At 38.3% G+C, this 14,831-nt stretch overlaps 2 protein-coding genes across 2 annotated transcripts; one reads left to right on the top strand and one right to left on the bottom strand.

Annotated features, from left to right (window-relative positions):
• Nucleotides 1-22: 22 nt before the first annotated feature.
• On the bottom strand, nt 23-8,323 carry LOC139935237 (E3 ubiquitin-protein ligase RNF166-like). Its single transcript, XM_071929736.1, has 6 exons — nt 8,031-8,323; nt 6,975-7,120; nt 5,028-5,184; nt 4,299-4,411; nt 3,942-4,164; nt 23-1,010 (listed from the first exon to the last, which is right to left on the bottom strand). The coding sequence occupies exons 2-6, from the start codon at nt 7,085-7,087 to the stop codon at nt 945-947; spliced, it is 672 nt and encodes a 223-aa protein (XP_071785837.1). The 5' UTR covers nt 7,088-7,120; nt 8,031-8,323; the 3' UTR covers nt 23-944.
• Nucleotides 8,324-8,449: 126 nt separating this feature from the next.
• Nucleotides 8,450-13,603, top strand: LOC139934710 (M-phase phosphoprotein 6-like). The gene is made up of 5 exons (XM_071929082.1): nt 8,450-8,651; nt 9,257-9,369; nt 10,281-10,371; nt 11,435-11,529; nt 11,955-13,603. Exons 1-5 carry the CDS (start codon nt 8,592-8,594, stop codon nt 12,079-12,081), a joined length of 486 nt encoding a protein of 161 aa, XP_071785183.1. The 5' UTR covers nt 8,450-8,591; the 3' UTR covers nt 12,082-13,603.
• The last annotated feature ends 1,228 nt before the right edge of the window (nt 13,604-14,831 follow it).

Raw genomic sequence — 14,831 nt, 5'->3', positions numbered from 1 at the left:
CAAAAAAAATAAGGAAACTGTTTTAAAACTTAACGCACAGGCAGTGTCAGATTAACTTTGTGCCACAAAATGATTATAAATTTTTGGTTTCATACCAGTGATTTTTTTTTCACAGACCTCGGGAATGTATTTGCAGTACTTACACACATCGGCGTAAGGGTGAAAACAACTAATTTTCTTTATAACAAATGCAAATTCAACAACTACATGACGCTGAGTTATCGGTTACATTGTCCAGAAAGATAGAATAAAAGTGAAAGTTTCAGTTGATTACAGTGTCTACTTGCTGAGAAAACCGCGGAGAACTGTTAGGTTTACTAAGCAAAAGTTGAATCCATCCACGTTTAGCGGCGTGAGAGCGGGTACCAACCCCTTTGCTGGCTGCAGTATTCACAAACGGACACTAGGAAAATCTCCAAATGTCACATTGAGGCCTTCTTTGAATTCAAATATTTTGCTTTCAAAAATTATGTTAAAGGATACTTACTAATATTGTCATCTGTATAAAAATTGCATTTCAGATGAAAATTACACTATTTTTGTCAAGGTCAATTACCAAAGTTTGCCGCTACTTTTAAGACCTTTAATACTTTGTAAAGTTTTGCACGAAATCAAAATAGCGAGTACTATTTATTTCAAGTGGTATTTTTGTTTCATGGTTAAGCCCATTTCCCATGGCCTTGTTGTTTTAGTGCACACACCACCAACATTCGACAGATTAAGAAGATGTATTAACAGATGTAACTCTGATTTCATAGGACATGCCTGGATTTTACACTGAGGCCACATAGACCATTGCCCCAGATGTTGGGCTTGGTGCCCCTTCAGAAGATTGTAATATTTTGTCAATAGAAGTGCTAGTAAGGATTTCAGTGAAGTACCTCTCCTTTAATAGCAGATGTCCCATGGGTGACTGTTGTTTTGTCTGAGCACAACTCAGAGAGTTATTTGTCTTGAAGAGATGATTGGAGGACTTTGGCTAAGACTGCATCTTCATCATCGTTATAGTCCTGTCAAGAAGGAATAATTAGTGCATTGAGTTAGAGAAAGATTACATGTGTACTCCTTTGGCAATATTAGAATTGTGCATTTGCGTGTATTTTCCTTTTAAGGAACATTACAGAATTAGTTTTGCTAGCAAAACATTTGCTGGCAGTGTAAGCACTTAACCCTCCTTCTTTTGGTCCCATTAAGTTGTCCAACATTTGAAACAATTCAACTTACTACAATGCCTTGTACATTTTTTTAGCATTTCTATATTGCCTAAAACACCATTTGTATAGCCTTAACCCTCCTACTCTTGGTACCTACATGTTGACCAACAAAAACCACTGTGAATGATACTGAATGGTCACATAATAGAAGGGTTAATATAATCCACCATAGTATACTGAAAAACATGTAAAAGTTTGAGATCGATCGGCCTTCTGGGTCACAAGAGAATAATGGAAAACCGATTACAAATTTTACATTGCATCAATGCCAAAACAAAAATGAATAAAACGCTCACTAAGCGCTAACTCTAAACGCGAAATTAAATTATTTTCTCATCAAATATAAAGTTTCAGACAGAAATATTTCAAGGGATGTTTTCGAGTAATTTAGTTTTATGTAAATCTGTGATCTTCGCGAATTGTGTTGCTTACCAATTCTGTAATGCTCCTTTAACCCTTTTAACAAAATTTTAGACTTCCGCTGAACTGTTTAACGGTTTAAGCATTACATAGACTTTGAGGCATTGCCTGGTGAGGTTTTAATATAGATTTGGTTTGCAGTAACATCATGTGTGTATCTACTTGCCAGGTAGAGTTTGCTACCGCTGGGTAGATTTATCAGACTGTTCTGGAGACGTCTCAGTTCTGAAAAGAACTGTCCAATTTTTAACTGCTACTTGGGCGGAAGGTATAGAAAATTGGCTGGCCTACTTCTTTAGCTTATAGGATTGTTATTAAGTGTACTACCACAGAGTTCTTAAATTTAATTTGTCTCAAGGTTTCCATTATACACAATGTGACCTATGTGTTTACATTCAAACCGCCCTCTGTTGACAAAACACTGTGTACGTCCTGTTTCACCGGGCAAAAAGACGCGTAGTCATGGTAAGATTGCAAACACTTTCTAGCTGGATGCCAAAGCACAAAGGTTTTGCACGGCCGTTTGCGCGCAAATCATGTTATGGTTTTCGAGTGACGTCAGAGGTCACATCGTCTACAGTCATTGTTAAGCGTTTCTATCAAATTCACACATATGAACCAATCTGTTAAGGAGCAGATTTCAACAGACTCACTTAAAACAAGGATTCAAAATACGTAGAACAGTGTAAGTAACCCAGTCTTTACAGTCAGAAAACAACAAACCACAGTGGGGTGGCTATACAAAGCAATGTATTTAAATTGTAGGAGATTGAAAATAATATATTATTACGTTGGGGATGAAGATGCAAATTGGGACCATCACAAGAGATGTTGTCATTATTCCTGAATAGTGTCTGGGGCTGCCATTTTTAAGGTCTAATATCTTTTCTTCTTTTTCATACAGATGTCAACATTTCTTTGTTTTCATCTAGGGCCTATCTTATATTTTTTTTTCTTGTAGCCCCCTTTAACCAAGGGTGGTTTTTAGCCTTGTTCGGGGCAAAAGTGGTGCACAGGACATCCAAACCACTAGGGTTATAGCTCGACCAAGTTTAAAGGCAGTGGACACTGTTGGTAATTACTCGAAATATTCATTAGCAAAAAACCGAGTAATGGGGAGAGGTTGATAGTAAAAAACACTGTGAGAACCGGCTCCCTCTGAAGTGGAGTAGTTTTCGAGAAAGAAGTAATTTTCCACAAATTTGATTTCGAGACCTCAGAATTAGATGAGGTTTTGAAATCAACTTGCGTCTGAAAGCACACAACATGACAAGATTGTTTTTTCTTTCATTATTATCTCGCAACTTCGACGACCAATTGAGCTCAAATTTTCACAGGTTGTTTATTTTATGTATATGTTGAGATACAGCAAGTGAGAAGACTGGTCTTTGACATTTACCAACAGTGTCCACTGTCTTTAATTGCCAATGAATAAATTTTTTTCAAAGTCCACCAAGGACGGGCAGATCAAACAAATAATCACTGTTTAATTATGGGGCTATCATTGCTGAAGTGCAAGCTTCAGGCATGATGCCAGGTTTCCAAACTGCTCTTGATAAGGGCCATGCAGTAGATCCCGGTTCATACTTCCTGTGAATGTGATTGCGAAGCAAATTTGACGTGAGTTTGACATCACACCCTCCTTTCGCAGTGATTATTCGGAAGGGAGTAGAGCAGAGGGCTCTTACTGCTGCGAATTGTTCGTTGCGAATTTGTGACGTCAAGATTCGCTTCGCATTTGCAGGAAGTATGAAACGGGCTTAAGTTGAATGACCTATTGACTGTTCTTTCTCTGTGACATTCCTTATCATTAGCTGTGTCTCAGATAAATGCACAGTGGACAATTGTGGGCACAAATTTTGAGTCCTATAGACTGTATTGAATAACCCCTTTGCTGCTATGAAAGTCGCCATCTTGTAGGTCGAACCAGATGCGCATCTAAACGCGTACATCAAAGAAACGCGCAGCATGCAGCGTTCTCGTTTTGATTTCTATGGCAAAAGCATGCACACACACACACGCTTACAGACGCCATCTTGCAGGGCAGATATTTAAAATGTGACGTCATATTCAATACGGTCTATAGGCAGGCCTGTCCAGCACCGCCCACCAAGGCTACAACACTGTCCACCAACATCAGTCCACAGGATTAAAGACACAAATCTTTTAGGCCGTGTTTATGGCTATGGCTATGGCTTGCTAGTCACTTTATCATGAAATAAAGAATACAACATCCTTAGAAACAGTCGCCGTAGCCATAGCCGCTAATTCAAATATGGCCACACATTTAGAAAATCTCACACTCACCACATATGTGTGATACTCAAATTTATGGCGAAGATTTAAGTGTTCGATGAAGTTACTGCTGCGGTAGCTGGGATCGCCCCAGGGCATCGAGGCACATATTGGGCAGACAACTGAGGCAGTATTCCCTTTATGTTCCTTATTACAATGTCTGTTTAAATCGTTGCTGTCAAGGTTCTTCACTCCGCAGAGAGGACATTTGAACGTGGCCCTGTTCGGGATGTCGCTGAAGTCAGAAGAAGAAAAAAAAGACAATTTAAAAAGTTTACTGTCACTCATCGGGTGTGAAAAGTGTGGTATAAAAACTGATAATGGTTATAAGGAGTACACAGACACTAATTTCTTTCGTTGAAGACTCACCTGGGAGGTGTATGTGAGGTTGCAGCGACAGGTCGAAACTTTGCTGCCGAATCTGTGTTTGTGTTGAGTTTGGAACAACTGAGTGTGTGATTTCTGACTTTAGACAACGACATCTGTATAAAAGAAAAAGAGGTGGTTTGTTAGTAACTGAAGATATCTGCATTTGTAGAGACCTGCTCTTTAAAATGTTTGCTACTACAGTTTTAAAAACCACTTGATATTTAAAGACACTATTGGTAATTGTCAAGACTGTTCTTCACAGTTGGTGTATCTCAACATGTGCATAATATAACAAAGCTGTGAAAACTTGAGCTAAATCGTTCGTTGAAGTTGTGAGATAATAATGAAAGGAAAAAACCCACATATTTATAAATTGAATTGAATTGAAGTGACATGAGCTTTGCATAGATGCCCAAACAGTGCAGTGCTGTCACGTCCGCAATAAAATTGGACTGTGTGTACTGAAATGTATGGGGTCAAAGGTCAAAACACATGTTGATTTGCGCTGGTTTTGATGCCGGTCTCTGGCTTTATTCACGAACCTAAAAGTGTGACGTCAGTTGTTCAGGCTATTGACCACCTAGCTAGCCTGGTGGCTAGAGGCAGTTAAAATGATCAGCAGTGGGTATCGCAATGACTTAATCACCAAAACTAGTTGAACTTGAGAAAGTTAAGATTAAAATCATCCTGACACTTAATTTCTACTTCTGTTGAAATTCCACTAGATACCTTTTTCTTGCAGCCGTTGCATATCGTCTTCGTTGACGAAATCTGCTTTTCAATGAGCTTTGCTTTGACCCTCTTCTTAGGGTCAAAGACCTTTCTACAAAGCGGACAATTTGGCGAAGCGATGTCTAATAACGGTGAAAGACATTCCTCACAAAACCTTAAAAAAGAAGCAATTAAAACATGTTTTAAACAAACATTCACTTATTGTACACTGTGCAAAATTCCAATTTAAATATTTTCACCGTGCTCCTCAAATATTTTTTTTCTTACTTGAACCATGCTCAGGGTTTAAGTTTTATGTGCAGCCAATTCATAGACACCAGGGCCCAAGTTCATAGAGCTGCATACAAGCACAAAAAATAGCTTAGTGCATATAAATTATGCTTACCAGATTAAAGACACTGGACACTACTGGTAATTGTCAAAGACTAGCCTTCACAGTTACACAGTTAGTGTATCTCAACATATGCATAAAATAACAAACCTGTGAAAATCTGAGCTCAATCAGTCGTCGAAGTTGCAAGATAATAATGAAAGGAAAAACACCCTTGTCGCATGAAGTTGTGTGCTTTCAGATGCTTGATTTTGAGATTTCAAATTCTAAATCTGAGGTCTCGAAAATCAAATACGTGGAAAACTACTTCTTTCTCGAAAACTACGTTACTTCAGAGGGAGCCATTTCTCACAATGTGATATACTATCAACCTCTCCCCATTACTCGTTACCAAGAAAATGTTTTATGCTAATAACTATTTTGAGTAATTACCAAAAGCGTCCACTGCCTTTCAGGTTACTAGCTAAAAAAAAACATTCCACATGTATGATTTGTGACTGGTATCCTGCTCATGTATGCTTAGCAAAAACCTTTTAATCAATATTTGCTTCTTTTGAGGCACTGGACACCTCTGGTAATTGTAAAAGACCAGTCGGCTCACTTGGTGTATCTCTCACCATACATGTATGCATAAAATAACTTGTGAAAGTTCGAGTTCAATTGGTCATCGAAGTTGCGAGAGAATAATGGAAGAAAAAACACAAGGCCATAACAGATTCAAATATTGGACAAATTTTGGGAGTAAATACTTTTTTTTCGTTTATTTAATAAAACTAATTATGTTATACATACCATATTCATTTTATTGTGAGAAATTAAACATGAGAGTGTATTACTACACATGATGTGACAATATGATCAATTTAAATGCCCTTTTGTTGTATGTGGACCCCTTGCACAGGCCGCTATTAAAGACAGTGGACACTATTGGTAATTACTCAAAATAATTATTAGCATGAAACCTTTCTTGGTAATAACGAGTAACGGGGAGCGGTTGATAGTATAAAACATTGTGAGAAACGGCTCCCTCTGAAGTGGCGCAGTTAATGAGAAAGAAGTAATTTTCCACGAATTTGATTTCAAGACCTCAGATTTAGATCTTGAGGTCTCGAAATCAACCATCTAAAAGCACACAACTTCGAGTGACATATGGGTGTTTTTTTCTTTCTTAGTTATCTTGCAACTCCGACAACCAATCGAGCTAAAACTTTCTCAGGTTTGTTATTTTATACATTAAGTTGAGATAAACCAAGTGAGAAGACTGCTGTCGATTTCACAAAGAGTTAGGACTCGTCTTCTCTCGAGTTAGGCAGGTAACTCTTCCTAACTTAGGATTAATCTTAAGGTCTGCATGCTACAGTGCAGGGTTGGGACTCGTCCTAAATCCTAAGATTAGTCTTAAGTTAGGAAGAGTTTTGTGAAATCGATGGCTGGTCTTTGACAATTACCAATAGTGTCCAGTGTCTTTAATGGAGATAGTGACTCGAACAATGGAAACATACAGGAACATACACACCACGCACGGCTTTCAGCCAATGATATGTCGTCCTTTTAACTCAGTGCGGGCGCTCTTTAAGCCGAGTGAGAGGGCTCTTATTGGGTGTAAAACTTACACATGTTCACAGCTGATAGCAACTGGTTTGCAGAACACCTCCAGGCAGATAGAGCACTTTAGGCATTCGTCTGTGGTGTCTGCTCGTTGTGGGGCTACTGCGAACTTCGCCATGTTTGGAGCTGGAGCCGGTGCTCGTTGAGCAGTCTGAAACAAACACAAATAAGAAGTTCAACCATAAATACCAAGAATAATGATGATATTTTGGCAACTTATCCTATAGATGACAATAAACCTTAATTTACATTAGACCCCAGGCCTGATACTTCACGGAGGCAACGGAGGCGATTGCCTCCGTTGCCCCTTGCTATTGCATTGGTGCCCTTGAAATGCTCCAGTAGAAATTTACAATTTCCTCATACGGTGCCCTTTGCCAAAGAGAAAATGCCTTGGTGCCCTTGCCCTTTCAAAAACGAAGCATACAGGCCTGAGACCCAGTGACAGGGGCGGGGCGCTAGATTCCTTTTTTCAAAATTTTGACATTATCGATCATCTAGCTAGATGACGACCGATAATGTCAACATTTTGAAAAAAGGAATCTAGCGCCCCAGTCACTGGGTCTAAATATACATGTTTGCATTATCGCATTTCCTGCCCGACTGACTTTGCTGAATTGCTGAAAGGCACTGTGTTAAGGAAAAGTCCCCTTTTCCATCACACAACACACAACACAATGCCTTTTTGCCTTTCAGCGAAATCAGCCAGGCTGGCAGATTAGCGATAAGGTCTAATAATAATCATCAACTTATATTATGTCATTTTGGAAAGCCACCCTCGTCTAGAGTCTAGGCTAGAGGTCAAAAGGAAGTTGTTCATGTGCTGTGTGCCGCGAATACAAATCTGTGCGCTGCCTTCAGTATCTGAAACCATCGGTCGGTTCATCATCTGATCATCGGGTTTACTAAGTAATAAAACCCTTGCTCTATCTATCTATCTTGTCTGAACTAACTTACTAACTAAAGAATGATAGCAACGTGACGACGTCAATGTCTATTCAATCATTAACAATTAAAATAGTTCAGGTCGACATGGTAGAGACAAGATTTACTTCCATTACCTTTCTTTAATGTTTTTAATCACAATGAGAATGACATATTTTACTCGATCAGCTGGGTAGAGTTTTGTTGTGTGTCCTTCCTTCCTAATTCCTTCCCTTCGAAGTTCTTCCTTGTCAGCGACAGGCTCTTGATGTCTTGTCGTGTTGTTTGTTAGTTTATTTGTGCTTTTTTATAAATATCTAGTTATAGATATCAATACAGACTGCAAGAAAGATCTCAAACTCTTAAGACAGACCCTTCAAAAGTACAAACCAATCCACTCAAAGTTCCTCCACTCATCAGCAGTCACACACAGCCGATCGCACAAAAGGTAAATAAATAAATGGATGGCAATCGCAATATTTATATACCGCCCTCAACAGTTTGTTAAAGGGAGGTTATGTGGTTTTCAACTATAGAGGGCGGCCTAACTTAATGACTGAAATACTTGCAGCACATGTGTACTGCTAGCTGAGTGTTTTTTAATTTTTAGCTGGTAGATGTTGTTCTTTTTTCTATAAAAAGAGCATGAAATATAAGTTATTTCACTGTTGTTAAAGTTTCATTACAGCTCACATAACATGGCAAACGATCGCAATGTCGACAAATCAAAGCTCTCCAAGCATTTAATGCAGATGAAGGTACGTTTCCTATAAATAAATTTCAATTTCTATTAAAAATTGAAGTTTATCTTTTATTTTTTAATAGCCAAATACTATTTAATACGTTTTGAGCAGTGCTGTGGACTGGCAAGGTGTTGGCAAATGTTTTATTATCCTAAATACAAGGAATTATTAGTTATAAGTTCTCACTCTCAGGCATTGTCGGGGAGTGCGGAAGTGCTTAGAGTTAGACACAGTAACTGGGGTGCTGTACTCCTTTTTTCGAAGTAATTTGACATTATCAGGTACGACCGATAATGTCACTGGGTCTAGCTAGTTACTGGGTCTAGGAAGTGCAAAGCACCTGCTCATGTCAATTCAAAGCTTGGACTGTTTCAAACCTGACCTACCAATAAATAATCCAATAATCTAGTCCACCACCACATTAAACTCGCACCACAAATTTTACCCCCCCCCCCAATCATATCACCAAGTGGTGGCAGGATACGGAAACTTTTCCTTAAAAAGTGGTTCTATGTTTGTTTCATTGTATTAATTACTATTTTGTTTGTCAATGTTAAGTTTTATAATAATATGTTGAATTGTTAGAAAACATTTTTATCCTTTTTCATACTCACTCGCAGTTTATGCAACGAAGTCAAGAAAATGACATCCAAAAGGAAATTGAAGAAGAAGAACGACGCAGGGTGGATGAGACCCACTGGGTTCTTGACCTACCTGAAATAATAGCAAAGGAGTAAGAAATTGCTTTTTTTTTAATGAAGTTGAAAACTACTCTTAAGGTGACATTTGTCTGGCTGGGAGCAAAACACTTGGAAGACACCAAACACTGAAGAGATCATGACGGCCAGAAGCGGCTCGTACTAAAATCGCTCGTAGCAGCCTTAAATGAATGAAAGAACTGACCTACCACCACTCAAACCAAAAAAGGTCAAAGTAAAGCTCATGACTTTCATTACTGCACTCAATCTCAAGATTGATGGATGTCACAATCACAGGCAAGATTTCTGCATAGAATTCCCTTCCTTTCCTGAAATCTTCACACCAATATTTTCCTTTTCCAATGTCTCCATATTTCAGAACCACACTTCTATGTTGCTCTTTTCAGAAACTGGTACATTATTTAAATTTATTACTATTATTTAAAAATCACCAATATCTGATGATTATACAGAAAATAAATGGTCCAAAAGGGTTAATTAAACGAAAAAAGGCAGTGGACACAATTGGTAAATACTCAAAATAAAGATCAGCATAAAACCCTACTTGGTAAGGAGTAATGGTGAGATGTTGATAGTATAAAGCATTGTGAGAAACGGCTCCCTCTGAAGCGACGTAGTTTTCAAGACTGAAGTAATTTTCCACGAATTTGATTTCAAAACCTCACGATTAGAATTTGAGGTCGCGAAATCAAGCATCTGAAAGCACACAACTTCGTGTGTGACAAGGGTGTTTTTTATTTCATTCACATCTCGCAACGTCGACGACCAATTGAGCTCAAGTTTTCACAGGTTTGTTATGTTATGCATATGTTGAGATACACCAAGTGAGAAGACTGGTCTTTGACAATTACCAATAGTGTCCACTGCCTTTAAGCTTAGTATACGACTATATGATCTTGTATACATGTAATTCTTTGTTTTGCAGGAGCAAATATGAGGTGGAGTCAAGCCATGCAGTTTGTAAAGATTTAAAGTTTGGCCGGATGTCATTCAAAGGAATGAACCCAACAATCGAAGTAAGTTAATTCCAGCTACCATTTCTGTTTTTACCTCAGTCAACAAGATAATAATAATAACAAAAATTATAATAATATGGATTTATAATGCACACTTTTCCAGAAAACCGATCAAGTCGCCTACACAAAGTGAAAACATACAGTAGAAAATGAAGAATAAACAAAACAAAATGAAAGGGCTCCTTTGGTTTCTGGGCTTTAAGGCTGTGCCATAACTGGAGGCTAAAGCTATGCCTATGGCTACGATTCTGGCCTCATCATTTTGTTGGGTCGGCATATTGGTATCTTGCTTTCCCTTCCACCTCGAGGAACCTGGTTCGAATCATGCCGGGGGCACTATGTGGATTGGGATTTCAGTCCATACCTGACTGCGTGAATATTCTGTGGAATGTTTCTTTGAGGTTTTCCTCCCAAATCTAAACCTGAAACTTCCTTCCCTGTCTTCTCTCTATTGAGTTCTTGGCTATATTAGTGTTTAAAGGCAGTGGACACTATTGGTAATTACTCAAAATAATTATTACCATAAAAACTTACTTGATAATGAGTAATGGGGGAGAGGTTGATAGTATAAAACATTGTGAGAAATGGCTCCCTCTGAAGTGAAGTAGTTTTTGAGAAAGAAGTAAATTTCCTCGAATTTGATTTTGAGACCTCAAGTTTAGAATTTGAGGTCTTGACATCAAGCATCTGAAAGCACACAACTTCCGGTGACAAGGGTGTTTTTTCTTTCATTATTATCTCGCAACTTAAATGACCGATTGAGCTCAAATTTTCACAGGTTTGATATTTTATGCATGTTGAGATACACCAAGTGAGAAGACTGGCCTTTGACAAGTACCAATAGTGTCCACTGTCTTTAAGTTCGATTTTGTAAGAGTCTTTGGCTTCAAACCATACAAAATGAAATGTGTACTTAAAAATTTAGGAGTATCTTTGCACCCTTTAGTAACAGTGCTGTTATGTAGCCGACAATCTGGAATGGTCCTATTACCATCAGTGTCAATATGGTCCATCAACTGCTTTTGCCAATAGACAAAAAAAATATCTTTTCATTCCATTTTAGAAAATAATGCAAAGTCTGGTAGCTGAGGAATTGGAGAAAAAATCTGAGCAGAAAGAGCGAGAAATGACAGTATCCGACGAAGAAATGGCAAGAAGGTGGGTTTCTAGATGTATGAATCCTCAAACTAACAACCTTTCAGAAGAAAAGTCTTTCTGGCCTGATTCACACTAATCTATTCCTGGGGCTAAAGGCTAAATGGTCAGCCTGTTCACACTTGGATTGCTCTACCCCTGATCTTCCAAGGCATATGGGCAATTTACCCCACTATAGTGTAGGGTAAGCGGTAAAACCCAGAGGTATTCTTGCTACATGTACAACGTATGTGCATCCCAAACCTGTTCAAATAAGGACAGTGTGAAGGTGCGCTAGGGTAACTGTGGGGTGAACAAACTCCAGGGGCTTCCCCGGGACTGTATTTCACTGGCATTAGGGATTCAGTGTGAAAATGGCTTGTTTCTATTTAACACTTAACTGAATGAAATGAATGTTGATCAACTTTTAATGTTTGATTTGGTAACAGGTACAGTACGTTGGTCAACACAGTCGGGAATAAGTTCACCACTAAGCGGCAACGGTCGCAACAAGCAACTGGAAGCGATACAACGAAAAAGGTCAAGAGAGAGTTCAAGAAGCCACCGGATGAATAAAGCTCTTGGTGGCATTGAAGAGTACTCGGAAGGATCTGGGTGCCAGACAGTAGGCATTTATTGCCATAGAAATAATGTGATATTTTGTATGTTTTGTTAATGAAATATCGCTTTACATGCACATCACAAGGCCGGACAGCCACTTCAAGGCGAGGGCTACACCTAACTGATTTGGGCCGTCGACCTTAACTGATTTGGGCTGTCGACCAAAACCAACTGTCACCAGGAGATACGTTGCCACTTACTCCTGTAGCCCAAACAGGTTAATACCCCTTTTACCTTTCGGTAAGGATGTAGGCATGGGTATTGTCCACTTGAAGCCTGGATGCCGGAGCAGAATGCACTACTTTCCCAACTTATTACGAAGCAATTATGGTTAAAGTGTCTTGCTCAAGGGCAAAGTGTCATTACTGGGATTCAAATCCACTCTCTGCTGCTGACAAAACCAGGGCCCAATTTCATGGCTCTGCTTACTGTAAGCACAGAATTGGCGCTTACGGAAGCAGGGAATTCTGTGCTTACGGCAAGCGTATTTCACGGGTTAGCGGCGAATTTGGGCTTCTGCGCGTAAGTACTTCACGTTACTAGGCATTCTACGCTTGTAAGGCTAGCCCAGAAATTCGGCACTTGCACGTAAGCGGAGAATCGCGATCGTAAGCGCAGAATTCGGCGGTCAGCAGAGCCATGAAATTGGGCCCTGGACTTTGGTCTGGTGAACTAGACCGCTTGAATGCTGACATGTCACAATGCTTTTTTTTTGAACCCTCAAATGAGGCCATGAGACCACACGTCAGCTCATGTCATGAATAAGTTCCAAGTTTGATTTCGTATTAGTCTCTCCTTGGTGAATGAATTTATCAATTTGGTTTCATGTTAAATTTGCATTGTGGTTTACCCGTGCACCGATGTGTGTTTAGCACTGTACACTTAGTGGGATTCGAACCCATGACCTTTGCCACACTGGGCAAGCTCCAAGGTAAGACTAGAATGGCAAAGGTCATGGGTTCAAATCAAACCCAAATATGACTTGGGGTTCGTTCACAGTGGTCAGTGAAGCACAGAGTGAACAGTGCTTTAACACACATTTATGTATTGGTAAAACACAAATAATATTCTATGAAATTTTGATTCTGTTTTTATCTGTGTGTTATTATTAATAGTATTACAATTGTCTGATTGAACACAACACAATGAATTCCTTTTCTATTGCACAATGCATTTTAAAAGCACTTGGTTTCAAGTTTTAACTTAAATAGATTCAAAATGAAAATTTACACGTACAGTTTGTACGTGTACAATTTTACTTATTTAAATATTTCAAACCAAGATTTATAATGTAATGTATTTATTGCAGCTATAAAGCATTTTCTGTGTTTAAATCAATTTCAATGTATCACACATTTAATTTAATACATGTATACTTTAAAACTTGTGTTTAATTTTTAAGTTTAATCACACAAGCCAGTGAAGTTTGCATGTAATGATAACCCCATAAAAAGATAACTACAGAATTTGGATCTTCTAAGAAAATGACACTTTAACGTATTAGTTGATGAAGTTGCTTTATTAATTTTCTTGAAAAAAAAAATATAATATTATAACTATTGCAATGTGAAAAGTATCTAAAGTTTTGGGATAAAATTAAATAAACAGAAAGTTGTGGATAACTTTAGTTTGTGTTTCAGCAAGAAAGCGTACTGTTATATTAGTATAGCTGGCGCTCTCAAATCAAGTATCTAACTTTGAGGTTCTAAACAATCAGGTATTACATTTCCTGGCCAGTAGGTTTAAAAGGCACTGGACACTATTGGTAATTGTCAAAGACAAGTCTTCTCACTTGGTGAATCTCAACATTTGACTAAAATAACAAACCTGTGAAAATTTGAGCTTGATTGGTTGTCAAAGTTGCGAGATAACTATGAACGAAAAAAACCCACCTGTACACACAGAGTTGTGTGCTTGCAGATGCTTGATTTCGAGACCTCAAATTCTAAATCTGAGGTCTCAAAATCAAATTCTTGGAAAATTACTTCTTTCTTGCAACTATGGCACTTCAACCTCTCCCCATTACTCGTTACACAGTGAGGTTTTAAGCTTATAATTATTTTGAGTAATCACCAATAGTGCTTTGAAGGCACTGGACACTATTGGTAATTACTCAAAGAAGTTGTTCGCATTAAAATTTACTTGGTAACAAGCGATGTAGAGAGGTTGATAGTATAAAACATGAGAAACGGCTCCCTCTGAAGAAACATAGTTTTTGAGAAAGAGGTAATTTCTAACTCAAATAATAAAAGACTTCAGCTGAAGCCTTTTTCTATGCACCTGAAAGCACAAAAAGTAATGCAACAAAACCAGTGTTTTTTCTTTTACTATTCTATTACAATGTCACACGAAGTTATGTGCTTTCAGAGGCTTGATTTGAGACCTCAAATTGTAAATCTGAGGTCTCAAAATTAAATTCGTGGAAAATGACTTCTTTCTCGAAAACTACCTCACTTCAGAGGGAGTTGTTACTCAGGATGTTGTCTACTATCAATCTCTCCCCATTGCTTGTTACCAAGAAAGGTCTTATGCTAATAATTATTGTGAGTAATTACCAATAGTGTCCCGAGTCTTTAATCACACAAACATTCACTCAACTCCACCAATCCTGTTTAGTACCTTTCATAGAAACATCTGTGACTAAAGTCATAAAGACGTGATGTAATTCAATAAATTAATTGGACTTCGTTGGAAGCGAATTTGTT

Source organism: Asterias amurensis, chromosome 3 (assembly GCF_032118995.1).
Source record: "Asterias amurensis chromosome 3, ASM3211899v1".
In the NCBI taxonomy this organism is placed as follows: domain Eukaryota; kingdom Metazoa; phylum Echinodermata; class Asteroidea; order Forcipulatida; family Asteriidae; genus Asterias; species Asterias amurensis.
The sequence above is the reverse complement of the archived record's forward strand: the minus strand, read 5'-3'. Positions and strand labels throughout refer to the sequence as shown.